Source organism: Chrysemys picta, chromosome 11, assembly GCF_011386835.1.
Source record: "Chrysemys picta bellii isolate R12L10 chromosome 11, ASM1138683v2, whole genome shotgun sequence".
NCBI lineage: Eukaryota > Metazoa > Chordata > Testudines > Emydidae > Chrysemys > Chrysemys picta.
The window spans coordinates 71,860,802-71,888,253 of NC_088801.1; the positions used below are offsets into that span (position 1 = coordinate 71,860,802).

Here is a 27,452-nt window from a genome sequence, read left to right on the forward strand (position 1 = left end):
ATAAGTCTTTCCTCTTTACTTCTCGGTTCCTGACTTGTAAGGTTTTGGGTGGGATGGGTTGTGTCCTGCCACTACTGAAGCTGTCTCTACTGTAATTTTGTTTGTGAGCTCACATGAATAGAGATCACAAGAACAGGTCCTACCTGCATCCTGACCTTACAGCATGGGTCTAACCTGGTTTATGGCATTTGGGGGGGGATAGCTCAGTGGTTTGAGCATTGGCCTGCTAAACCCAGGGTGGTGAGTTCAATCCTTGAGGGGGCCACTTAGGGATCTGGGGCAAAAATCTGCTTGGGGTTGGTCCTGCCCTGCCCTGAGCAGGGGGTTGGACTTGATAACCTCCTGAGGTCCTTTCCAACCCTGATATTCTATGATTGTTGCCACAGGGTACAGCTACACTGTGATAAGACCAGCAGCGCTGACTCAGGCTGCAGGGCTATTAAATTGCAGTATAGACTTTCAGGGTCTGAGGCCCTGCAAGGGAGGAGGGGTCCAGACTCCGTGCCAGGGGATTTTTATCACTGTGTGCTCCAGCAGCACCTCTGAAAATCTCCTCTGAATAGCATACAGCCCCCGATGATGCAGTGTTCACTGGCTTTTCTCTTCTTCCCCTCGGCCTGGCTTGTTCAGCTGCATTTACTTATTAACAAATGATGCATTTGCTTTAAACAGGCCTTTCATTGCTGACGTTAACAGCCCAATTCAGGGTCCAGAAGTGACTCCTAATTTTTCTTTTCAAGGCTTTAAACCTTCAGGGCAGGTTGAAATTTCTCCCCGGCCAGAATAAAAGGTCTGAGGATGGGTCCCCGCTGCCTCCCCAGCTGGCTCTCTTTGCCATCTCCACTCCCTTGCAGCCCCCCTCCATCCTGGAGATCAGAACCAAAAACATGATCTTCAGAACCAAGCACAAACTGGACTTCACCCCCGTGGCGTGTGATGCCAAGTAAGTACAGAAGTTGGGACGGATCATGTTGGCATGTGCTGTTAAACAAGATTTTCCCCAAATACTCTTGCAAGCAAGACTCACGTTAGTCAGAGAGATGCATGTTGCAGAGGCAGGCGCTGTCTGTGTGTTCCGTGTTTGTGCAGCTCCTAGCACAGGGGGGTCCTGGTCCATGATGGGACCTCTGAGGAGCTACTGAACTGCAAATAAATTAATAATAATGACTTAGGAACGGTTTATGTTTATTTTTTAAGATGTGGTTAATACAGCTAGTTGAAATTCTTTTTAACAAAAAGGGTTTTGGGGAGGAAGATGATGGTTTTTCTGGGGCAGGGTACTGTTTATCAATCACGCTGAAATTGTTATCCAAATGGCTATTCAGGATTTTCAGTTCCTGGGAACACGATTTTTGATAAATGAAAAGTATTGTTAACCAGGTCAGGAATGTTTTTGATTAAACTCAGTTGGGTGAGTGGAAAAATTAAAAAATAGTTTAAAAATAAAAAGGGAGGGGGTCCATTTAGAATCCTTCAGCATGGAAACAACATTTTCAAAACCAGTAGTTCATTTTTTGGCTAACTGTAGTAGTCAATATCCTTGCTAATAGAAGTGAAAGGCTGGTCCCATGGGTTAGAGTCAGGCACAGATAGCAAGTGGCTGGCTAGGCTTCTCTGCAAATGCACCCTAACCTGAACCACTACAGTTCTTAAAGCAGGAAGCAGCAGTTGTATGATGACTATGGCCCACATCAAGGTTGGAAGGGACCTCAGGAGGTCATCTAGTCCAACCCCCTGCTCAAAGCAGGACCAATTCCCAGACAGATTTTTACCCCAGTTCCCTAAATGGCCCCCTCAAGGATTGAACTCACAACCCTGGGTTTAGCAGGCCAATGCTTAAACCACTGAGCTATCCCTCCTCCTCCCTCCACAGCCTTAACGATATTTTTGTGTCTAGTGCTCATTGAAATCAGTGAGTGGTAGGTGCCTAAATACACTTGAGGACCTAGGCCTATGTGATTTGGCCCTTCATCCACCCTCACTTGAGATGAGAACTATCCCCCAATTTATGTCACTCGTGACTGAAGTACTAGCCGGACTAGGGATAGCTCAGTGGTTTGTGTATTGGCTTGTTAAACCCAGGATTATGAGTTCAATCCTTGAGCGGGCCACTTAGGGATCTAGAACAAAATCAGTACTTGCTCCTGCTAGTGAAGGTAGGAGGCTGGCCTCAATGACCTTTCGGGGTCCCTTCCAGTTATATGAGATAGGTATCTCTCCATCTATCATACTAACTGTCCTATGTCAGTGGTTCTCAACCAGAGGTATATGTACCCCTGGGGGTACGCAGAAGTCTTCCAGGGAGCCTCATCTAGAGATTTGCCTAGTTTTACAACAGGCTACAGAAAACGCACCAGCGAAGTCAGTACAAACTAAAATTTCATACAGAAAATGACTTTTTTATACTACTCTATATACTATACACTGAAATGAAGTACAATATTTATATTCCCGTTGATTTATTTTATAATTATATGGTAAAAATGAGAGAGTCCTGGGAGAATAACATGAGGGGGAAAGGAGACCAGGAGAGCTGGCTGGATTTTAAAGAATCCTTATTGAGGTTGCAGGAACAAACCATCCCGATGTGTAGAAAGAATAGTAAATATGGCAGGCGACCAGCTTGGCTTAACAGTGAAATCCTTGCTGATCTTAAACAGAAAAAAGAAGCTTACAAGAAGTGGAAGATTGGACAAATGACCAGAGAGGAGTATAAAAATATTGCTCAGGCATGCAGGAGTGAAATCAGGAAGGCCAAATCACATTTGGAGTTGCAGCTAGCAAGGGATGTTAAGAGTAACAAGAAGGGTTTCTTCAGGTATGTTAGCAACAAGAAGGTCAGGGAAAGTGTGGGCCCCTTACTGAATGAGGGAGGCAACCTAGTGACAGAGGATGTGAAAAAAGCTAATGTACCTCAATGCTTTTTTTGCCTCTGTCTTCACAAACAAGGTCAGTTCCCAGACTACTGCACTGAGCAGCATACTATGGGGAGGAGGTGACCAGCCCTCCGTGGAGAAAGAAGTGGTTCAGGACTATTTAGAAAAGCTGGACAAGCACAAGTCCATGGGGCTGGATGCACTGCAATCCGAGGGTGCTAAAGGAGTTAGCGGATGTGATTGCAAAGCCATTGGCCATCATCTTTGAAAACTCATGGCGATCGGGGGAGGTCCCGGATGACTGGAAAAAGGCTAATGTAGTGCCCATCTTTAAAAAAGGGAAGAAGGAGGATCTGGGGAACTACAGGCAAGTCAGCCTCACCTCAGTCCCTGGAAAAATCATGGGAGCAGGTCCTCAAGGAATCAATTCTGAAGCACTTAAAGGAGAGGAAAGTGATCGGGAACAGTCAGCATGGATTCACCAAGGGCAAGTCATGCCTGACTAACCTAATTACCTTCTGTGATGAGATAACTAGCTCTGTGGATGGGGGGAAAGCAGTGGACGTGTTATTCCTTTACTTTAGCAAAGCTTTTGATACGGTCTTCCAAAGTATTCTTGCCGGCAAGTTAAAGAAGTATGGGCTGGAGGAATGGACTATAAGGTGGATAGAAAGCTGGCTAGATTGTCGGGCTCAACGGGTAGTGATCAATGGCTCCATGTCTAGATGGCAGCCGGTATCAAGCGGAGTGCCCCAAGGGTTGGTCCGGGGCTGGTTTTGTTCAATATCTTCATTAATGATCTGGAGGATGGCGTGGACAGCACTCTCAGCAAGTTTGCAGATGACACTAAACTGGGAGGATGGTAGATACACTGGAAGGTAGGGATAGGATACAGAGGGACCTAGACAAATTAGAGGATTGGGCCAAAAGAAATCTGATGAGGTTCAACAAGGACAAGTGCAGAGTCCTGCACTTAGGACGGAAGAATCCCATGCACTGCTACAGACTAGGGACCGAGTGGCTAGGCAGCGGTTCTGCAGAAAAGGACCTAGAGGTTACAGTCGACTAGAAGCTGGATATGAGTCAACAATGTGCCCTTGTTGCCAAGAAGGCTAATGGCATTTTGGGCTGTATAAGTAGGAGCATTGCCAGCAGATCAAGGGATGTGATCATTCCCCTCTATTTGGCATTGGTGAGGCCTCATCTGGAGTAGTGTGTCCAGTTTTGGGCCCCACACTACAAGAAGGATGTGGAAAAATTGGAAAGAGTCCAGCGGAGGGCAACAAAAATGATTAGGGGGCCGGAGCACATGATTTATGAGGAGAAGCTGAGGGAACTGGGATTGTTTAGTCTACAGAAGAGAGGAATGAGGGGAGATTTGATAGCTGCTTTCAACTACCTGAAAAAGGGTTCCAAAGAGGATGGATCTAGACTGTTCTCAGTGGTAGCAGATGACAGAACAAGGAGTAATGGTCTCAAGTTGCATTGGGGGAGTGTTAGATTGGATATTAGGAAAAACTTTTTCACTAGGAGGGTGGTGAAGCACTGGAATGGGTTACCTAGGGAAGTGTTGGAATCTCCTTCCTTAGAGGTTTTTAAGGTCCGGCTTGACAAAGCCCTGGCTGGGATGATTTAGTTGGGGATTGGTCCTGCTTTGAGCAGGGGGTTGGGCTAGATGACCTCCTGAGGTCCCTTCCAACCCTGATAGTCTGTGATTCTATGACTCTATGAACACAGTCAGCTGAGGAGGCCTAGCTAGGCCTCTCTTTGGGGGGGTTCAGTCAGCGGGTGGGGGCTCAGGGTTGGGGCACAGGAGGGGGTTAGGAGTGCAGGCTCCGGGTGGCACTTACCTCAGGTGGCATGTCCCCACTTCGGATCCTAGGCATAGTTGCAGCCAGGCAGTTCTGCACACTGCCCCGTCCACAGGCACTGTCCCGCAGCTCCCATTGGTCCAGTTCCCGGCCAATGGGAGCTGTGGGGCCAGCGCTTGGGGCTGGGGCAGCGCACAGAGCCCCCTGGCCACCCCTGCACCTAGGAGCCAGAGAGGAGACCGCTTCCAGGAGCATTGCGGAGTCAGGCTGGGAGCCTGCCTTAGCCCCGCTGCGCCACCGACTGGACTTTTAACAGTCGGGTCAGCAGCACTGACCAGAGCCGTTGGGGTCCCTTTTTGACTGGGTGTTCCAGTCGAAAACTGGACGCCTGCTAACCCTACTCTCTGCTCTGGCCCATGGGTGGGGTGGTAGAAGACAGAGCGCAGAGGAAAACCATTCTTCACCCACCTGCTCCAGGGAGGGAGGGAGCAATGCTGTTATCTCCTGTGAGCCCAGATCCAGGCTCCGGGGGACCCCTATCAGGGGGGCTCTTACTGACCGTCTGCCCCGCGGATGAGGCGATGTCCCCATTGCAGCCCTGTAAATAAGCTGGGAGTGGAGTGTTGCTAGAAACCTTTTCCCCAGTGGCTGGATTTTTGAAGGCCGGGCCGCTGGCTTCTCCCTGCAATCGTGGTGCTCTGCTCTTCTCCCACAGAGGGAAGATTGTGCTGGGCTATACGGACGCGGAGCTGCAGGTGCGCGGCACCGGGTACCAGTTCATCCACGCCGCTGACATGCTGCACTGTGCCGAGAATCACGTCCGAAGTAAGAGTGTTAAAAATCTCCCTCCCCCCATCCCAACCTTCCCCCCCACAGCGCGCTCCTCAGATTCCTGCGGATCATGGCAGGAGCCACCAGCTCAGTTTGCTATGGAGTATGTGACCCTGGGGACCGGGCCCTTTTCTGGCTTGCTCACTCTGCCACCCCTGTCAGCATGGGAGTGAACGTCCAGCCGACGAGCCCCTCTCTGTGCCGTCTTGTGCATTATACAAGAGTCTGGCTCTTGCAGCTACTGGTGTGCTGGAGGGACTCTGTCTGACTTAGCCAGAACTCCTGCCAGGGTCTCCACAGCAGCACACGCTCTGCCACCTGCAGGCGCTGCCCCCTGACCTGGCCAGCTCTGCCCTCACCCTGCTCCCTTTCAGGGATCGCCCTGGCAGCATCACAGCAGGTAACCCTCTTAGCCCTGTCCATCCCTTCTGCGTCCCTGTGCAAGGCTGTGGGCACCCTGGCTGGCAAACCAGTCCTAAGGGCTTCAGGGGAACAGAAATCTGGTAGCTTCCCCTTTAAATTCCATTCCTGGAGCCCGCTGCTGTAGTCCATGTACACAGTCACATGGGAGCGGTCACCACGGGAATGCCACCTGCGAAGCCCTGTTACTTGGGCTTGGTACGGGGGGCTCAGAACATCCCCCAGAAAGAACTGGTAGGAGATAACCACATCCAGGAGTGCAGGCCATGTCTCCGCCTTCCCTTCTTGCAGAGGTTTCCTACAAACACAGACTGCAAGGGGGGATGCACTGGGGCTACTGCGGGGCTGCACAGTGCCGCCAAGGCTCTGGCGAACATGACTGCTGGGTTACTCTTTGGCTCATCCCTGCATGAGGCAGGAGCCGATGGGGGTGGTGCCTGGATCCTTACTTGTCCCGTTGTGAACCCACACAGGGCTGGGCCCAGTCTGGCCCAGGAACTTCTCCATTGCACATGATGGGTTTGGGGTTCCTACAGACAATTCTCGGCCCATTAGCAGGGCCTGACCCAGTGAGGCGCTCAGAAGGGCATTGAGGGTGCTGGGCACATGCTCAGCTCTTTGGAGGGTAAGAGCTGGCATGAGGAGCTCCAGCGTCCGCTGGTGCTCAGGGTTCACCCTCCCCCATGGAGCGGAGAGGAGCATCTCTATTTCCCCAGCCCAGTGGTGCTGGAACCCTAGCTCACGGCCAAGTGTCCCACGTCAGGAGGGCAGGCAATACAACCTGGCCTTCGTAAAGGCATGAGCAATGCCTGATTAATTACTGAATGAAGGATTTCTGAAGGGACAGTGTTGATGTTAAGGACTGTGAATCTGTTGGACAAATCATAGCTTTGCCTCCTGCTTGTCTGATCAGGAGCCCATGAGGCGATCCACAGACTGAACCGCAGCGATCTTGGACACAATTTCCACTTCAGGTTCCTGACCCCAAAGCCAGCTTGGTTCAGTTATTTCACCCAGCATCACCAAGTGACTTGAGCCCCTTCAGGGGTCCTTTCTCGGTGCAACATGTCATGCTCACGCTACAGGTCTGTCTCTGATGGATCTGACCCAAAACACGTTGCATGTAACAGAAAGGGAGTCAAGTAAGAAACCCCACGCACAGTTTAGCCATAGCAAGAAGGGGTATGCTGTAAAAGCAGCCACATAGAAAGGGTTAATTGTTTAAATGGCCTCATTAAACAAGACACAGTTAGTGTGACCCTTATCTGCCCCTTCTCTCAGGTCCCAGCCCCACACATGTGGGCATTCAAATTTGGCTTGGGGGGGGGGGGTAAAATTACCTCTGGGTCTTGTCTGACGTAACCTCTTAAATGGCTATCATTTTTCTAACATGGCTTTTATAAAGAACATGGGCCAGATAGTCAGGTGGTGTAAATCAGAACTGCCTATTTACTCCAGCTGAGGATCTGGCCCTACTCCTTTAAAGAGCTAATTGTTCTGCCGCCTCCCTTCCCAGATAACTTAACACCACAGTGTCAGCAAATAAACAAACACACATGCAAATATTACTAGCATAGGTGTCATGAATGAGAAAAATGAGGAATTCTCCTTGAGTGGCATTGGACCAGATTGGATGGGCACAGCTGGGCCAGTCTGTATTGAAGGGCTCATGTGCTCCAGGGCACTTCGGTCTTGCAGAAATCGCAGTACCTCGCGACACCAGGGCTTTGCATCCCCGGATCCACCTCTGCAGACCGGGTGTCGCTCCCTGCATTGTCTTGGCATCTCTTTTCCAGTGATAAAAACGGGCGAGAGCGGCCTGACCGTGTTCCGTCTCCTGACGAAAGAAAATTGTTGGAAGTGGGTCCAATCCAACGCTAGACTCGTCTACAAGAATGGCAAACCTGATTACATCATCGCCACGCAAAGACCGCTTGTGTAAGTGCCGGGGTACAGGCCTGGAGTGGGTCTAACCTCTCCTGGGTTCTAGAGCCTGTCAGGCTCTGAGTTTCAGTTAGTAAGGAAGCTGTGATAGAATAGGGCACGTCACTTGCTTCATCTTCCTAGTACGCTGTCTTGCTTGTTGCTTCTCTCAGAAGGAGAACAATGTAATAATAATGCCTAGCTCTTATCATCAGTCGATCTCAAAGTGCTTTACAAAAGTCACTATCTCCACTTTACAGATGGTGAAACCGAGGCATAGAGCAGTGAGGTGACTTGCCCAATGTCACCCAGCAGAACCGGGACTAGAAACCAGGGCTCCTGAGTTCCGGTCTAGCGCTCAAGCCACTAGGCCACAAAATATACAAATATACAAATACTTTGAAACTCACCCATTGCTTGGGATGGGACCCAGGGACAAAAAACACTGTATTATTTTAAAGAACGAGAAAATATTCTGGGTTTGATTCTGATCTCACACCAGCTTCACACTGGTATACTGGCTAGAGGGGGGAACTCGTGATTTACTGCACTGTTGGAGCAGAATCGGGCCCTTGTAAGCCGGGGCTCTGAAATTCCACAGTCCCCTCTGACCTTCACTAGGGCTACCTCATCTCCTCTGGCCGCTTACTTATGGCAAGAGAGGATCGCATACCCCTGCTGCTCCCCTGCATCTTTCTCAATCCTCAGAGTGAGGGATATCACACTTTTTTATTGAACACACTGTTTTTGTTTTAAAAAAATACATACGCTCATGCAAATAGCCAGAAACTTCTTATACTGACATACAACATGATTCTGTGTACTACAAGCATGCTGCAGATGCTAAGGTGGGAATTATGAAAGCTTGTGTCTTTTAGAGGCTGGTCTTCAGCAGTAGCTGTTTTACCTTCAACCAGGAATGTCACAGGTTTTGCTAGAGCAAAATGTTAAAGACACTTTTAAAATAATGCAATAAAACAATAAGTAATGTTGGGGTTAACCCGTCATTTACTATTACACTCTGAACTGTGCAGTTAGCTCACCAGACCCGGGGGGAGCAGCGTTGCAACTCCAGTTTTCAAGATCCAAGTTTGCAGCTGAGACAGTGTTCACTCATGGCGCCTCCTGCTGGCTGTCCTGGGGATTAGCTCTGCTAGCTCATTATTAGTCTCACTGCCATCACTTCTGCTCCAGGACCCACGTCACTCCCAGAACCATGGCATCTTCTTCATGCCACATCCCTATGGCCATGTCACGCTCTGTTCTCCCCCGTTCCGAGGGAACTGCAGTCTGCTGTCCGGCCACTTCCCTCAGTGGCAACTGCAACCAATTGTCTGGCCACTTCCTCTGTGGCAGGTGTGGGGGGGCCCAGGCCTGCTCACTGCTCTGGGTCCCGGCTCAGGGACCCTCAAGATGGCCACCACTTGCTGTGTCCCCTCTGACTCCTCCGTTCCTTTCCCTGGGCCACTTCCCCACGGCCCCCAGCACCCTCGTCGCCCTTGCCTCAGGGCCCCAGCCTGTGAATCCTGCAGCCAACCAGGCACCATCTTTAGCTCCCCCATCCCCGGTCACTGCTAGCAGCACTGCTCTGTCCAGGGTGCTATTTCCCTTCTGCCTGGCCAGGAGCCTGGTGTTCCCTCATCAAGCTCCAGTCAGCTACTGAACTTGCTCTGCCCTGCAGCTCTTCTCATATGGGCCTGCCCAACCCTGATTGGCTGCTCCTCACTGCCCCTTTCCTATTGGCTGCTTTTCATGCAGCTGCCTGATTAACCCCAAACTGTCCAGTGTGGGACAGTCACCCCATCACAGCAGCCCACAGAAAAGGGGCGTGGGTGGCTGCATGCAGGGAACTGGATAGGGCTTTACCCCTTGCTGCAGGGAAGAGTTCAGACAGGGGACTCACCTCCCCAGTGGAGCAGATGTGCCTGCGTGCTACCTCCTTGCAGCTGTGGATGATTTCCCCAAAGCTGCGCTGGAAATGTGCCGCCCCCTGCGTGAGTCTGCAGTGTGAGCCCCTGGAAAAGGCTGGCCTGCCCAGCTCCAGAACAGGCAGCTCCAGGCCCAACTGCTTGGGGAAGTAGATGACTAGGGAGCAGCTCAGAGATGTGTGGTGCACTCGCTTGGCTGCCTCTTCCTCAGCCCATGGGCAGCACAGCCACCTGGAGGAGCATAAGGTGTGGTGATATCAAGCACCAAGCCGTGCAGCTTGGAACCAGGAAAACTTGCCAAGCAGCTGAATTGATACTGTGTGATGGCAGCGTGGGGTCGCAGGACAGCCTTAAAAATTGGGGCCAGATGCAGGATGTCCCACACAATGTGGCGCACTTGAGCTGCATTGTGCGACAACAGGCCAGTTATTAAGCCAAGCCAATGATACTCTCTCTGGCTGATCCTGGAAACCTTTTCTCCTACAAATAGTCCTGACTCTTGTGTGTGGTCTCCAACTTCACTGGGATTTCTCCCATGTATGGGAACCACCTGCAGGAGTGAGGGGGTGCAGGGAGATTCCCTATCTTCCCTTCAGCAGTCATGAAAACACCACCAACACAACTGCAGAGGGTTTGCCCTCAGTCTTTGCTTTGATCACAGGCTGCATTTTAGGGAGGTAAATGCTTGAACCTCCATCAATGAACTCCCTGGCAAAACTCCCATTGACTTCAATGGCACAAGATTGTGACTGATACCCTGATATCACTTATATCATCAGTTAGACATATGTGAGCTTGCTGTTGATGCACAGTCCCTAGCCTAGAACATCCCTCTACCATCTGGGAATATCCCTCAGCGAGACCTTACCTTCACTCAAAACAGCTGATAAATGCTATTGGGTTCTTTTTTCAAGTCTTAGCTAGTGTCATTCTTCATTCTGTCTGGAGTTTCCGTTTCTATTTTGTCCAGGATGAAATATAAACCCGGTGAAGCTACCTGACTTTGTACATGCACCAGAGAACCAAACGCAACTCCCCTATTTTAAGAACCCTATGTTAGTTCTGCATCAGATTCCAAAATTAAAGTCAAGGTTTTCCAAGAGCATAGGAATGGCCTGACTGGGTCAGACCAATGGTCCATCTAATCCAATATCCTGTCTCTCACAGTGGCCAGCACCAGCTGCTTCAGAAGAAGAAACTTTGAGTAGGCAGTGATGGAGAGCTTTGGCAGGCTGGATTTTGTTACTCTTTGCAACGTAACTATCAGAAATGGGGCGCTGGTCTGTGTTTAATGGAAAGTTGATTTTGAACTACATTCCTTTCTCTTAGCAATGTTAAAATCCAGTTTTGTATGAGTGCAGCCTTCTGAAAGAGTTATACGTGAGGAAAACTTCAGACTATTTAATATCTCCTTTACCTTTTGTGCATGGAGGTCACTCGCCTAGGTTCCCCTCCCTCATCCCAAATATAAGGTGCAAGCTTCCAAAAAAGATCTTTGATACCAGTGTTGACTATGTGAGCGCTAGGGGGAATCAGCGAGGCAATATTAACCTGTGAGATGAGTCATTCTAGGTCTCCCTGTGGGTATGTGTCCATAACCAATCTTGTCTTTGTTCTGTGCAGAGATGAAGAAGGAGGGGAGCACCTTCGGAAGCGTTCTATGCATCTTCCTTTTACCTTTGCTACAGGAGAGGCACTGTTATATCAAATGCCCTACCCGCTTCCTGGCTTCCCTGACCCTTTCCCTCATCCCAAATATAAGGTGCAAGCTTCCAAAAAAGATCTTTGATACCAGTGTTGACTATGTGAGCGCTAGGGGGAATCAGCGAGGCAATATTAACCTGTGAGATGAGTCATTCTAGGTCTCCTTGTGGGTATGTGTCCATAACCAATCTTGTCTTTGTTCTGTGCAGAGATGAAGAAGGAGGGGAGCACCTTCGGAAGCGTTCTATGCATCTTCCTTTTACCTTTGCTACAGGAGAGGCACTGTTATATCAAATGCCCTACCCGCTTCCTGGCTTCCCTGACCCTTTCCACAGCAAAGGAAAAAACAACAGATCCAAAAAGAATTCTCACAGTAAAGGGGGGAGGTCCCAGAAGGACAATGTAGACCCAAACTCTCTCCTGGGAGCCATGATGAGGCAAGATGAGGCTGTTTATGTCTCCCACCCAGCTTCTACTCCCAAACATTCCTTCAGCAGCAATCTCTTCAGCCACCTGGGAGAATCTGGCTTATTTGGGACTGGAGGAGAGAACTGGAATGCGGTTGCTAATCCATTGTCCTCTGGGGAAAATGGTCCCAAGCAGGAGCTAGATGATTTGAGGCAAGGGGACCCAGTGTTGACCACACTGGATTCTCTCTCGATTAGCAGTGATGAAAACTGTTCAAATGCTGAGCTGTTTAGTGCTTTGGAGGGTCTGGGGCTGAATGCGGAGGATCTGGAGCTCTTGCTGCTGGATGAGAGGATGGTGAGGATAGAAATGGACTTGGATTATAGTCCGTCTCTGAACGATCTATTAACAAACAATGAAATCCTTTCCTATATCCATGGTTCGCTTGTAAACAAAGGTGAGGATGAGCCCACTGGGGAGCAGCAGGCCTGTTCCTCGTCTGACCCAGGCCAGAATCCAAGCAAAGACCCAGTGGTGTATCCATCTCAGATGCCAGAGAAAGGATCCCAGTGCTCACCCCAGCCCCCGCCACAAAACCAGCAGTCGCTGATCTTGCATCTCCCTCAGCAAATGCAGCAGCACATTGTGACCCAAAACCAGCAGAGCAGCCAGCCGTGGCCCTCAGTTCTCAGTCAGCCGACACCCTCGCTGGTGAAGCAGGCCGCTGAGGAGAAGCAGCAGCCTAGCAGCCTGCAGTGGAGGCCACCAGCAGGAACAGCTGAGCTTGGCCTGTCTCAGTTTGTACAGTCACCTCTTGGTCATCAGCAGCAGAGTCCACAATGGGTCAGACCTCATGGATCAAACCATCTCCATCAACCCATAGAAATCCCTTACCAACATAAGCAACATGGGCAGCAGCTGGAGAGCAACCTCCATGCAGTGCAGGGAGCACATCAACCACTCCTGCAGCAAAGCCAGCCCTGCAGCCAACAAAACCGGATCCAGGCGCTCACACAGCCGCAGCTGAAACAAAAACACAACCAGCACTTGTTAGTGAATGGGCTGTGCAGCCATGACTCATCCAACCAGCCAACCCTAGGGGGTAACACATGGCAGGGCTATAGCTACAGGCCTGCAAATCAGCCACCCAGGGGGCTCCCAGCACAGACCGATAGCTATGGTGTTGAACAGGAGATGAGCTCCCAGCTCTGCCCAGCTCAGGTGCCAAACACAGGAGTGTCCACCATTCATTTTTACCTGAACGGGCTGTCCAGCATGGAGATAGGAGATAGAGGAGCATCCCAAGAAGAGATGACTCCGTATTCAGGTTTTGTCCCCCCTTCCTCATATCAGATCATTTCTGCAAAGCAGCTGACCCCTTCAGTGTCCCAGTACCTGTGTCCAAATTCAGCCTTGGATCACTTTGTGAATATCCATGGACAACGGGAAGCCTCCATGCACTCTTACGGGACACACATGCCATTATTACGCCAGGATAATATCCATAAGGTAAGCCGCTCTTTTACATTGGAGCTAAAGATTTCCTGAATCTGTCACATGTTTCAGTGCCTCATCTAGTGGTGATTTTATTAATTTGGGGACTAACTCTCCTCCCATTTACACCATTGTAAATCAGGAGCAACTCCACTGTAGTCCATTGACTTACACCAATGTCAAGTGGGCATCAGAGGAGGAACTGCCCCATTGGCCAAGCATTTTCAAAAGTGAGTAGTGGGGTGAGGTTTCTCACTTTTTCAGGTGTCCAACCGGAGGTACCTGACAGGGGCCCACTGTTCAGAGGGTGGGAGTCCAGCAGTGTCTAACAGTTGGCCCCTTTAAGGAGTCTCAAGATGGGCAACTGAAATCACTAGCCCTTTTTGAAACTCTAGGCTTCTCCTTTAGTCTGCAAATACACACGCATTGAGTTAGCCTGCCAGAGTGTCCTATTGAATTGTGGTGCACTGCGGTGAAAAATGGGCCTTTGCTAACCCTTTCTCCTATAATGAATTGAAGAACAAAAGAATGGAGAACATGCTGCATGGATTCCTGTCCTTAACAGGTGAACATTCCTGGCTCAAGTTTCCATAGGGATCACGGTACACAGTGTGCGGCAAAATCCTCACCTCTGTATTTATGGACAGAAATGCCGAAAGAGTGATTGTTGCAATATGCCCATTGGTATTGCTCTGGCAAAACAAAGGTGAAGGATTGATTTTGCAGCAAAGATGTCAGAGTGCCTTTAGAACAATGCCTCCTATACAGGGGTGAAAGTAACTTAAAGGACTTACCGGTATGCCGGAGTCCTGAGCGGGGGCGTGGCCTCAACTGGAAGAGGCATGGTCTCAACCGGAAGAGGCAGGGCCTTTCCAGATTTAAAGGCCCTGGGGCTCTGGCTGGGAGCCCCAGAGCCTTTAAATCACCCTGGAGCTACCAGCTGCAGAGGTGACTGGGAGCCCCGGGGAAAATTAAAGGGCCCGGGGCTCCAGCCCCCATGGAGCTCCGGGCCCTTTAAATCACCGCAGGAGCCTGGCTGCTGGAGCTCTGGTGGGGATTTAAAGGGCCCGGGGCTCCCCGCAGCGGCTGGAGCCCTGAACCCTTTAAATCACCACCATGGAAGCTGGTCCAGTCCGGCACAGCGTACTGGCTCTTGCCGGTACACCATACTGGACCGGACCAGCTTACTTTTACCTCTGCTCCTATAGGCCAGTTATCTGTCAGTGATACTCACCTGTAGTATCTGAGTGCCTCATGCTCTTACATACAAGTTGCCTCATGTGCCCCTGTTTCATAGAATATCAGGGTTGGAAGGGACCTCAGGAGGTCATCTAGTCCAGGCCCCTGCTCAAAGCAGGGCCAATCCCCAGACAGATTTTCACGCCAGATCCCAAAATGGGCCCCTCAAGGATTGAACTCACAATGGTGGGTTTAGCAGGCCAATGCTCAAACCACTGAGCTATCCCCCCACCTGTCTTCCCTCAGCCCCAAAATGATTGTGTTTTACAAACTGAAGCACAGAGAGACTAAAATGACTTCTGCAGGGTCACACCACAAGCCTTGGGAGAGCAGTGATTAAAGCCACTGCCTCATGCTGTGCTGCTTCCCCATCAACACAGGCTCCACTCTGCCCCATGCCACCAGCTCTACTCACTGCCTCCCCATTGGTTAGCCATTTGGGAGCTGAGAGCCAATCAGGTTCTGAACAGCCCTCTCTCATCCCCCCACCCCCCGCAGCAGTGGGCAAGGGTAGGGCACACTTCTGCCAATGGAGAAGCAGTAACTAGAGCCGGGTGGTATGGGGCAAAGCCCCTCCCCTACATGAGAGGTGGAGAGGTGGTTAGGCCAGCGAGTGGCATTTTGACCCGTCCTCAGCTGTGGCTCCATCCCATGCGTCTTCCCTATCTTCAAGGACTGGCCCTGGGTGACAGAGACCAGTTGAGACTTTCCCCTTCCCCTTCCACTGGATCATCCAAGACGGGCCAGGACTATGGCCAAGAATGGATTCTCCTTGTTATACCCCAGTGAGGCACAGGGACAGCAAGTGATTTACCCCAGGTCATACTTGTAGTCTGTGGCAGACCAGGGAATTCCTAGATTCATTGATTCAGATTCCAAGACCAGAAGGGACCATTGTGACCATCTCATCTGACCATCTAGATAGCCCAAGGCAGAGAACTGCCCCAAAATAATCCCTAGAACAGATCTTTTAGAAATTGAACCTGTCTCTCCCAGGTCCCAGATGACACTTTTCCCACTGGCCCATCTTTACCTTTAGTGTTTAAAACATTAAATCCTCCAGAATCCCTAAACGTTTTCTCTCTGTCTTCCCTCAGCCCGAAAATGATTGTGTTTTGACCAACGCTAATGTGGGATACCCCCGAGACTGCCTCCTGCCCAACAGAAACCCTGCTTCCTCAGACGAGTTGCATTCCTGCACAGAACTGCTTCAAAATCATTCTAAACCCTCCAGCAGTGGCTTTTATCTCTAAGAGTGGACGATTAGATTGCCCAAACCTGGATTATTCAGACCATATGGAGAAAAAGCTGTGTTAAAGTTATGGAAAACAAGCAGCTATTTTTTTCTGGCTATTTTTACCAACCTCACATGGTAGTGATTGTGACAGAGAGGGCTTGGCCAGGGGTGAGAAGGAACTTTACATGGTGGAGTTTAATTTTCACAAAGATATTACCGATCTGAGCATTGATGTTCCACCTACAACAGTCTACTAGAGAGGCCGTGGCAGGGGGAAACAACTTTTAATTCTTCACAACCCCTCTGTAATGCATTTGTAAAAATAGTCAGGGCTTGAGCTATGTACACAAAGTCTCATTTGTGAGATTATCTTGGAATGGCTGAGAGTTTTTTGTGTTCTTTGCTTCATCAGTTGGGAGTTTCCAAATGTCAGGGCCCTATCTGTTTTCTTTCATGTTTCCCTGGTAGGGTTATCCATTGCAGAAAGGCAAAGACATCCAGCTACAAAGGAAAATCGGCTTGGAAATATCTTGACCCAGCCTCATCTCTTTCTTTTGTAGCAGTCTTTTAAATTGAATACAGAATTAATGTTTTGCTGTAGAAAACTACATTTTAACATGAACAAAGACAACCGTGTTGAAGATGTGACATTGACATAACAAGTCTTGCACTTTGATGAAAAGAGTTTTCTATTACACTACACTAATTTTTAGTTCTACTGTTACGTAAGATTGTTGGGTTGGTTTTTGTTGTTGTTGTTGTTTAAACACATTTTATCAGTCTCTACAATTTAGGACATTTTTGTTTCTGTCATTGAGCTCAGAGGTTCAACAGTGTAGATATTGTTTTGGTGAAGCCACACCACTGTAAAAAAGGCAAGATGTGGAATTTCACTAACTGTGCACAGATTGTAATGAATCTCTTCCTGCTGGGTTTGCCAAAGCTTTTTGGTTTGTGACAGTTTGCTTTTAAAAAAACCCCACATTTCCATATGACGTGGTTGACCATGAAACCAATCACGCTCGTCAGAAAGTAACTGCCATGAACGAATACCCGAGCTGCTGCTTTTCCAAACATAGCTCTAAAGTCACATTCCACTAAGTCTGCAAACAACTGACCTATATTCTCATATTACGTGGGTCCTTTCACAGCCAGACTTCAACATTCATAAGAGACATTATCAGTAACTGATTCCACAGATTAGAGCTTTAGGTATTGTAGTAAATATCACTGAGTGTCGTTTTGTTGTCTTCTGTATGATATGCCCAAGTTGGTTGGTTTTGATTCTCAGAGTACCTGCCATATATTCTGTCTGAAAGTGGATCTAAACCACTAAGACTATTCAAAACCACAGGAGCTCATGTGTAGGTACTTAACTATAAAAAATTAGGAGCAGACTGGCATATAAGCCATATGTTGTATCTGTGCCTAAAAAGATTGCAAATAAGTAGAGGACTTGTCTAGTTCAGAGGAAGAGTCAGATTACTGTACAGAGAAGTTTGCAATACGATAAAGAAAATAAGTATAATGATACTTAATTTTAAATACTTGACATAGTGATATTTTCCCACAGAAGAAATACAACCAATACATATGTATATAATATGAGCCAACAGATATATTTTTATGCTACTCCAGCAGAGAAAAACATATCTTATCTTCCCAAGGTATTCAAGTAATGTCCTTTGGAACAAGAAAAATAGACTACTCAAAGGATCAGAAATTATGGCTACCTGTTGTCAGAAACCTACCATAAAAGAACATTCTTTCTGTGTGATCAGCCTTGATTTTGCATTAACCTTACATCTTTTTTATTTCAATAAAAGGTTTTGGCTCTTAGCACTTCTGTGATTCGCTTCCTTGACGTCTGCTCTTGTTATTTATTATAAACAACCACAGTGAAGTTCGACTTTCACTTCTTGTCCTTTTGTGTCATTAGGGCCCTGATCCTGTAGCCACACTATTCCACACATGTGATGAGGGGGTTGATTTTTTTCGTTTAAACATTACCAGTGTAATTTTATCATTGGCTTCAATAGGAGCAGGGGAAATACCTATGCATGGGTGAAGACTTGTAAAGAAATTTGTCCATTGGATTTGACTTGAAACATCAGGTCTCTGTAGTGCTAGACACTGTACAAACAAATAGTGAGAGAGTGCTTGCCTCAGAGGACTTCCCCGGACTAAATAGACAAGAGGTGGGAAAGGAATAGAGAAGTGATTCATCCTAGGTCATAGAGTAGGTCAGTGGGAAATAGAACCCATAGTTCCTGGGTCCCAGGCTGATGCCCTAACTGCTAGGCCACACCACTTCTGGAATTGCTACCCACAAAATTGGTCCGACGTGTCAGGCTGCTAAGTCATTACAAACACTTCTTCCCCAAACCAGTGCTTAAATTATCTTTAGCTTATTGCTGATTAAAAACAGCTCAGACCTCATGGGCAACCCTCCAATCGTAAACTAGTGTATGTGCACAAAGGAGGAAAAACAACCATGCACACTAAGCTTAGGAATAAGATGTCAGCGGCCTGATTTTTTTTTAAACCCAGCCTACAGTTGTGCACAGGGGCAATTAATTGCTGGAGCAAATGGGAGTCTGAAGACATCTAATTACTAGAGCTGATCAGGAATTTTCTCCCAAAACAATTACTCTTGTTTTGCTCTCAATAGCTTGTGTTTGACCTAAGCAATATCTTCCAAAAAAGTGTCCAGTCTTGAAGCCAGCAAGAGAGTGCTTCCCTTGGTAGCTTGTTCCAATGGTTAATCATCTGTACTGTTTGAAAATGCATGCCTTGTTTCTAACTTAAATTTGTGAGGCTTTGACTTCCACCCATTGGTTCTAGTTCTGCTTTTCTCCATTGGATTAAAGAGCCTTTTCATTTCCAGTGTTCTCTCCCTGTGAAGATGCTTATACACCAGGGGTGGGCAAACTATGGCCCGTGGGCCACATCTGCCCCACGGGACTGTCCTGCCCAGCAACTGTGCTCCTGGCCCGGGAGGCTAGCCCTCGGCCCCTCCTCTGCTGCCCCCCCTCCCCCGCAGCCTCAGCTCGCTTGCTTCATTGCTGGCGCAATGTTCTGGGCGACGGGGCTGTGAGCTCCTGGGACAGTGCAGCTGCAGAGCTCGGGCAGACCCGGTGCTCTGTGCTGCATGGCTCCAGCCAGGCAGCACGGCTGTAGCACCGCCAGCCACTGGTGCTCCAGGCAGCGCTGTAAGGGAGCAGGGGGGGTTGGATAGAGGGCAGGGGAGTTTGGGGTGGTGGTCAGGGGACGGGGGTGTGGATGGTGGTTGGAGGGGAAACAGGGTTGAATGGAGGCAGGAGTCCCGGGGGGGGGGGCAATCAGGAAGGAGAGGGGGTTGGATGGGGCAGCAAGGGGCAGTTAGGGGCAGGGGTTCCGGGGTAGTCAGGGGACAGGGAGCGGGGTGTGTGTGGATGGGGCTGGGGTCCCAGAGGGGTCATCAGGGAACAGGGGGGGTTGGATGGGGCAGAAGTCCCGGGGGGCGGCAGATAGTAGGTGGGGGCCGGGCCATGACCCCCTCCCCTAACCGACCCTCAATACAATTTACAAAACCCAATGCAGCCCTCAGACCAAAAAGTTTGCCCACCCCGTTATACACCGTAATCAAGTCCCTTCTTGATCTTTTTGATAAGCTACACAGATTGAACTCCTTTAGTCTCTCACTGCCATACATTTTTTCAGTCCTAGAATAATTTTTGGGGCTCTTCTTTGTACTCCCTCCACTTTTTCAACATTCTCTTTGAACTGGGGACTTTAGAACTATGCTCTGTATTCCAGTGTCAGTCTCACCAGGGCCATAACCAGAGCTAAAGTCACCAGTCAGAGGGATGGATGTCCCAAAGGTGTGAAGGGAAACAATTTTCTTTAATGTGCAGCATGAAGGTGCAGAGAGTAGCAGCATAAGACAGTAAGTGCATGTAGCCCTTTTGGCCACAGTATCGCATTTGAAGTGCCCGTTAGCCAGGATTTCAACATTTGTGCATCTGCATAAAAGCACAACCCTTTCCACTGCTCCACTATGCATGATCGCATAATTCAAGTCTCAGTTTGGCTATCGCTTACCCCAGCATACATTCAGTGTAACTGAAAGCGGAACTGGCCCGCCTTCAAGCGACTATAGAATTTTTCACTGGGGCTCAGGCTTTTTCCCTCTGCCTCTCACCAGCAACTAAGGTCAGAAGCCGCTCTAATGGGGAGTCTACACTGGGTTAACCTGGAGTTTAACCATGATTCTCTTACGGGGGAGCTTTTCAAAGGATTTAGGTGCCTCCTCACCATTTGTGCTGTTGAAAGTCTCCCTGGTAGTGCACAAATATTGCTAACCAGTGAATTATTGATTCCTGAACCTTCTTTTATGGAATCAGATTTCAGAGTAGCAGCCGTGTTAGTCTGTATCCGCAAAAAGAACAGGAGTACTTGTGGCACCTTAGAGACTAACAAATTTATTAGAGCATAAGCTTTCCTGGGCTACAGCCCACTTCTTCGGATGCATATAGAGTGGAACATATATTGAGGAGATATATATACACACATACAGAGAGCATGAACAGGTGGGAGTTGTCTTACCAACTCTGAAAGGCCAATTAAGTAAGAGAAAAAAAACTTTTGAAGTGATAATCAAGATAGCTCAGTACAGACAGTTTGATAAGAAGTGTGAGAGTACTTACAAGGGGAGATAGATTCAACGTTTGTAATGGCTCAACCATTCCCAGTCCCTTTTCAATCCTGAGTTGATTGTATCTAATTTGCATATCAATTCCAGCTCAGCAGTCTCTCGTTGGAGTCTGTTTTTGAAGTTTTTCTGTTGTAAGACTGCTGAGCTGGAATTGATATGCAAACTAGATACAATCAACTCAGGATTGAATAAGGACTGGGAATGGCTGAGCCATTACAAACGTTGAATCTATCTCCCCTTGTAAGTATTCTCACACTTCTTATCAAACTGTCTGTGCTGGGCTAGCTTGATTATCACTTCAAATGTTTTTTTTCTCTTACTTAATTGGCCTTTCAGAGTTGGTAAGACAACTCCCACCTGTTCATGCTCTCTGTATGTGTGTATATATATCTCCTCAATATATGTTCCACTCTATATGCATCCAAAGAAGTGGGCTGTAGCCCAGGAAAGCTTATGCTCTAATAAATTTGTTAGTCTCTAAGGTGCCACAAGTACTCCTGTTCTTTTATGGAATGTGCATCTTGCATCCTGAATTTATTTCTAATTTCTAGTATTCTAGTAAAAATACACAAGACTGAGCTCTCTAACAGAAGGCCAGTTTCAATCTTGTCATTCCTTAGTCATATACATCCTCCATCTTAATGATCAAATTCATGTAAGTAGCTAAAATATGTCAAATGAATTAGTGATGTACATGCAATCTCATTGCACATCCCCTCATTAGAGGATTTGCCCTGCCCCTGATGGGTTTGTCACTGATGCAAAGCTAAAATATGTTTGCTTGTAATAGAAACTCTAGCTGTGAACAGCCATTTGGCACAAGAAGCCATGAGAACTCCTTCTGTCACCACCTAATTGGGTCTCTGGCATTGTTGGCTTCACTTTGGCAACCAGAAGAGCGTCAGTTCACCAAGTCTGTAATCCTGAGTTAAAACTTGGTCTTGAGGCTGAATAGAGAACTCAAGCTTGCCTTTCTACCAATGAGCAGATTTCCCCACCCCCATCTGTCCCCCCTAGGCAAAAATCATTGGCTTGTTGACCAGTCAGGCATGTGGAAGACTTGTGATCACCATCCTCTTCCAAACAGTGCGAGAGCCTTGCCTTAATTTTTTTTTAAGCAAGTAGAGACAATAAAAACCTTGCACAAGGTCTAGGGTGGCTGATGGTGCAGATTGCATTAAACCACAGTGACTTTTTGTGGGAAATGATTTGTATTACCATTGCCCCTAGGAGCCCCTGTCCTGGAGCAGTCCTCTATAGGCACTGTACAAATACAGAACAAAAAGACAGTCCCTGTATAAGACAAGACATGGATACAGACACCGAGTACGAGGAAACAATGAGACAATATCCAGCAGCGTGACTGGACTCAATAACCACGGAGTATTTGTGGAGGTATTGTAGCAAAGGAGAGTTGGAAGGTGGCTATTGAGGTAGCTTTGTGGATGGCTGCAGGGGGTGTTTGGCCCTGCCCTCTTTGCTTACAACGACAGTTGCAATTGTGATGTGGAAACCAGTCCTGTAGTCACAGAGATAAATGGCGTAGGCCAACCAGCCACCAGCTGAGACAAATCACCACTGACCGCGGGCAGATTCATACTGTGATTTGTGCTCCGCACTGCTCCGCACTGCTCTCCTGAGCAGTTCCCCAGATCTAATTTTTGTCCGATATTGAGCATGTTACTGTATAGGAATAAGGTAGTATCCCTTTAAATAGCTTGTGAACCATCTAGTGGTGCTTACTGTATTTGTAAACATATGCAAACATACAAAGTCTGAGGCTCAGCAACATAATGAGGAACTCAGGCAAGCTTTGGGTATCTGGGCTTAAGTGTCCAGCCAGATACTCAGGGAGCAGCTCTCAGTAGATGGCAAAATCTTGGAGTTTTGCTTGGAGATCTCTCAGGGCCTTGCTTGTTCTTCTTTCTCCTCCTTGCGTCTCAGTGAGCATCCCTGGGGGTGTGTAAAGGTGCGGGACTCACCCCTGCGGCGCCTCCTGCTGGTGACTTCTGGGAAGTAGCTCATCCAGCTTCCGGAGCACCCTCTGCAGGCCGGTGATCCACCTCACCGCTGGCCCCTGTGTCCCTCCCAGGACCCGGTGCCCCTTTCTCTGGGGTGCTGCCCCTCTGGCAGTAACCCCTCAGTCTCAGGGTCTCCCCAGCCAGGGGAACCCCCCACCCACTATCCCCACTTCGCCTCGGTTTTGGCTACTGCCAGTCATCACTTAGCCCCACTCCCTGGGCAGACTGCAGCGTATCAGCCCCTCATCACAGGCAAAGGGGTTTGGACCTGCTGCCTCTGCCTACCCGTTGCTGCCCCCTGCAACCCAGTACCTAATAGGCCTTCCCAGGCCTGCAGCCTGGGGCTTTCCTAGGTGACTCCTACCTGGTGGCAGACTCGCTGATGGTGACAAGTGGCGTCGGCAGCAGATGATAGGGCCACACTCTAAGGCACAAAGCACTTTGCACAGGGAACAGTCTGCAGAGGAACTGTACTTAGATCCTCCAATCCTTCATCAGATTCCCCAGCAGCTGGATAAAGGTGTGACACTCTTCTGCACCCGAGCATGGCACTCTCATCTGCAGCTGCCAGAACCAAAGAGCCAGATGAGGAGGGAACGGGAACGGGGAACTGGGAGCAGCCTAAGCAGCAAATTCCCTTGACCTGTGGGGGCCTTTAGTGGTGGGGAGTTGTGGGGGCAGAGGGGGCTGGAACCCACTAGGACAGCCCCACGTGTAGGGAAGGCAGGATCAGGCCAGCTAGAGGGATTCAGGGAGCATCTGAGCACAGAGCTTCTCTGGAGCTTACAGCTGTGAGGAGCCTCTGTGAAGAGGACCATGATTCCATGGTCTGCTCCAGGGCAAAGCAACAGGGAAGAACAGGGGGCTGAAGGAAGGGGGTCATCTCTGGGGAGACCTGAGTAACTAGCTCAGCTAAGGGATGATTGGGAGGGGCTGTGAGAACTGACTCTGGAGGGTGCAGACACCGAGTGGGGCAGGTAATTTAGTGATGAGGTGAGGAGCAGGGGAAGGGGGGAAATGCAGGACAATTGAGGATGAAGATCCCCAAAAACTGGGTGCCAGGGAGAAGGCCTTAGTGCCTGATTCATGTCCCAGTGAAGTCACTGGAAGCCTCTCCAGTGATTACAATGGGAGCTGGCCTGGGATCTGAGGCTGGGTCTACACTACCCGCCTGAATCGGCGGGTAGAAATCGACCTCCCGGGGATCGATTTATCGCGTCCCGTCGGGACGTGACAATCGATCCCCGAATCAACGCTCTTACTCCACCAGCGGAGGTGGGAGTAAGCGCCGTCGACGGGAAGCCGCAGAGGTCGATTTTGCCGCCGTCCTCACAGCAGGGTAAGTCGGCTGCGATACGTCGAATTCAGCTACGCTATTCACGTAGCTGAATTTGCGTATCTTAAATTGACTCCCCCCTGTAGTGTAGATGTAGCCTGAGACTGGGGAGAGAAACCCCAGGCAAGGAGGGGAACAAACCCACAGGATCCCATCACTACCCAGGCTAGGGGCGAGACATACCAGCTCCACCCAGGCACAGGTCTGCTCCAAATGAGTGCCTGGGTAGGGGGAGCTACCATGTCTCTAGTGTAGTTTCCTGTCCAAGGAATTTCTGAGGCCCCTGGGCATGGTGCCTGCAGAATCACTACTATAGACCCTCTGCCCCCGCTGCTCTGCAGCAGGGATCCCTAACATGTTTGGACTGATGCATGTGGGACTCACCCCATGCCCCAACATGTTCAGCTGTGGTGGGGCTTGAAAACTCTATTACCATACAGTTGGTTCCCTTTGGATTTAAATAAATAAATCTGAGGGGGGGGGGGGAATAGAAGTGTGTTGTCCAGATCCCCACCTGGTGTAAATGGGCAAAGTGCCATTGGAGTCAAGGGGCCAGGTCCTCATGCGGTGTGTGTATATAAACTGGCTTTGCTCCAGCCAAGTCAACGTCACTAGTTTCCTGATCTCTTTAACAAGCTTACTTCCTTGGTCAGGCTAAATCTTCTTTCGTCTAGGCAGTGTTGACTCCACAGAATCTTATTGCGGTAATTACGGGACCTCTACATTGTTGCGTTTATAAACTCAGTAGGTAACTAGCTCGGTACTGAGATCTCTTTGTAATCATTCCTGCAGGCACTAACTGTATGCTGGAAGTGGTCTTTGAATTTTTTTTCTGCTGCTTTTGCGGACCAATATGTTGAAAACTTCTGCTGGAGCATGATTAGAAGTCAGTCGAGTATGCCAGTTTACAACCCTGGACAATCTGAGCCTCGAGGAATAAAGGTGGTACATTGTCAGCTGACTTTGCATAGGCCACTGTTTCAGAAAGCTTAATAAACTGGGCAATCAAACATTTAACAGGGTTGGTGCTCTTACCCACCTACCATTAAGGCTATGTCTACACTGCACTTTCATCATTAAAACTTTTGTCATGCAGGGGTGTGGGGGAAAAACAGACCCCTGAACGACAAAAGTTTTAACAATGAAAAGTGCCGATGTAGACAGTGCTTTGTTGGTGGGAGATGCTCTTCCACCAATGAAGCTACTTCCCGTCTTTGGGGATGGTTTTATTTTGTCAGGAGAGCTCTCTCTACTGGCAACAAAGAGCAGCTACATTGCGTACCTTACAACAGCGTGGGCGTGGCTGTTGTGGCACAGCCGCAACAGCCACGGTGTTCAGTGTAGACATAGCCTAAGAAAGACAAATAGCAGTACATGGAACTGCAGCACTTTCCCAGAGACCTTTTATATTAATTCCGTGTTTTACTTCTGGGGGAATTCTGCGCCATGGTGCATGGCAGAATTGATGTCCCCTGCAGATTTCTTTGCTTCCCCGCAGAAAAATGACTTTCACACCCAGATTTCTCCCCCGGCTGTAGCTCCCCACTGAGCTCCCCACATCCAGATCCCCCTGCTGAGCTCTATCCCCCGCACACCCAGAGCCCCCCACTGAGTCCCAAACACCTTCACCTGGACCCCCCTGCACAGTACCATCACCATTGCACCCAGAACCCCCATCAAGCCCCTGTGCATCCAGATCCCCCCACCTGGATCCCCCACTGAGCTGCCTGCACCCAGATTGCCCCACATCGAACCCTCTGAACCCACACCTGGATTCCCCCCTCACTAAGCCCCTGCCTGCCCACACCTGGTGCATGTGGCATGGAGGGGCAGGGCTCTGGGGTGTTTCTGGGGCAGGCTGGGTCCTTGCGCTGTGTCAGGGTTGAGTGCAGCCTCACGCTGAGTCCGTGTTCCGGGGGGAGCTGCACAGTGGTCTCCCACCTCTGTGCAGCCAGTGGCCTATGCTTCCCAATGCTATGCTGGAGCCTCTACATTTATTTGGCAAATAAAATTTGCAGAATTTTAAAATACTATGTGCAGAATTTTTAATTTTTTCGTGCGGAATGCCCTCAGGAATAGTATTTGTTACCTATGAATCAATGTGGTTCCAATTCAGGTTCCTATTAATCTTGGGTATTTCTTTCAGGTGCTTTTAAAAAAATAAAATAAAGTTCATGTTGAATATTTTCATAACATTAAGTTTCAAAGGCAACAAGCTCGGAAGTGAAGTTTTGCCTTATTAAAGAGATCCCTAGTGAAGTAACAGTCCATGAGAGATCACTGGGCAGCAGGAGTTTGCAAACAAGCTGGAGATACACTGACATTTTATCATCTACCCATTGCCTGTAGAAGTGAATTCCAAGAGGCCTACAATATAGTGCTAATACCTAACAGTCTGTTCCAAACCCCTCCCCCCCAATGAAGTAAATGGGAGTCTTTCCATTAACTTAAGTTATCTTTGGATCAGGCCTTTGGCCCTGATCCTGCAGTCAGTTCTGCACAGGCCCACACAGAGCTCACTGCAGGAGGGGGGCTGGGTCCTTGATCCTACAAACTACATGTTAGTTGCAATTGACTTCAAAGGGAGCAGGATCCAGCCATTAGTGAGGGGAGTCAATACTGCCTAGAAGAAATGGTTTCGCCTGAACAGCTGAGAAAACAGTTAATCGGGAACAGAGTGAAAACTGACTAGAAACCATCTTCTGTCTGCGCATGCTCAGTGTACTCCATTTAGCTTGTGAGTCCTGGGGCCGGTTTTGTTTAATATCTTTATTAATGATCTGGAGGATGGTGTGGACTGCACTCTCAGCAAGTTTGCAGATGACACTAAACTAGGAGGCGTGGTAGATACACTAGAGGGTAGGGATCGGATACAGAGGGACCTAGACAAATTAGAGGATTGGGCAGAAAAAAACCTGATGAGGTTCAACAAGGACAAGTGCAGAGTCCTGCACTTAGGACGGAAGAATCCCATGCACTGCTACAGACTAGGGACCGAATGGCTAGGTAGCAGTTTTGCTGAAAAGGACCTAGGGGTCACAGTGGACGAGAAGCTGGATATGAGTCAACAGTGTGCTCTTGTTGCCAAGAAGGCTAACGGCATTTTGGGCTGTATAAGTAGGGGCATTGCCAGCAGATCGAGGAACGTGATCGTTCCCCTTTATTCGACATTGGTGAGGCCTCATCTGGAATACTGTGTCCAGTTTTGGGCCCCACACTACAAGAAGGATGTGGAAAAATTGGAAAGAGTCCAGCGGAGGGCAACAAAAATGATTAGGGGTCTGGAGCACATGACTTATGAGGAGAGGCTGAGAGAACTGGGATTGTTTAGTCTCCAGAAGAGAAGAATGAGGGGGGATTTGATAGCAGCCTTCAACTACCTGAAGGGGGGTTCCAAAGAGGATGGAGCTCGGCTGTTCTCAGTGGTGGCAGATGACAGAACAAGGAGCAATGGTCTCAAGTTGCAGTGGGGGAGGTCCAGGTTGGATATCAGGAAAAACTATTTCACTAGGAGGGTGGTGAAACACT

At 48.9% G+C, this 27,452-nt stretch overlaps 1 protein-coding gene across 1 annotated transcript in view; it reads left to right on the forward strand.

Moving 5' to 3' along the window:
• Positions 1 to 17,710, forward strand: part of LOC101936510 (aryl hydrocarbon receptor-like) — a 116,823-nt gene extending 99,113 nt beyond the window's left edge. Inside the window, exons 7-11 of the mRNA XM_065562161.1 lie at positions 741 to 943; positions 5,403 to 5,512; positions 7,735 to 7,876; positions 11,703 to 13,410; positions 15,732 to 17,710. Of these exons, the coding sequence (XP_065418233.1) occupies positions 741 to 943; positions 5,403 to 5,512; positions 7,735 to 7,876; positions 11,703 to 13,410; positions 15,732 to 15,887 (2,319 nt within the window). The 3' untranslated portion in view covers positions 15,888 to 17,710. The remainder of the gene's footprint in view (positions 1 to 740; positions 944 to 5,402; positions 5,513 to 7,734; positions 7,877 to 11,702; positions 13,411 to 15,731) is intronic.
• Positions 17,711 to 27,452: the final 9,742 nt, after the last annotated feature.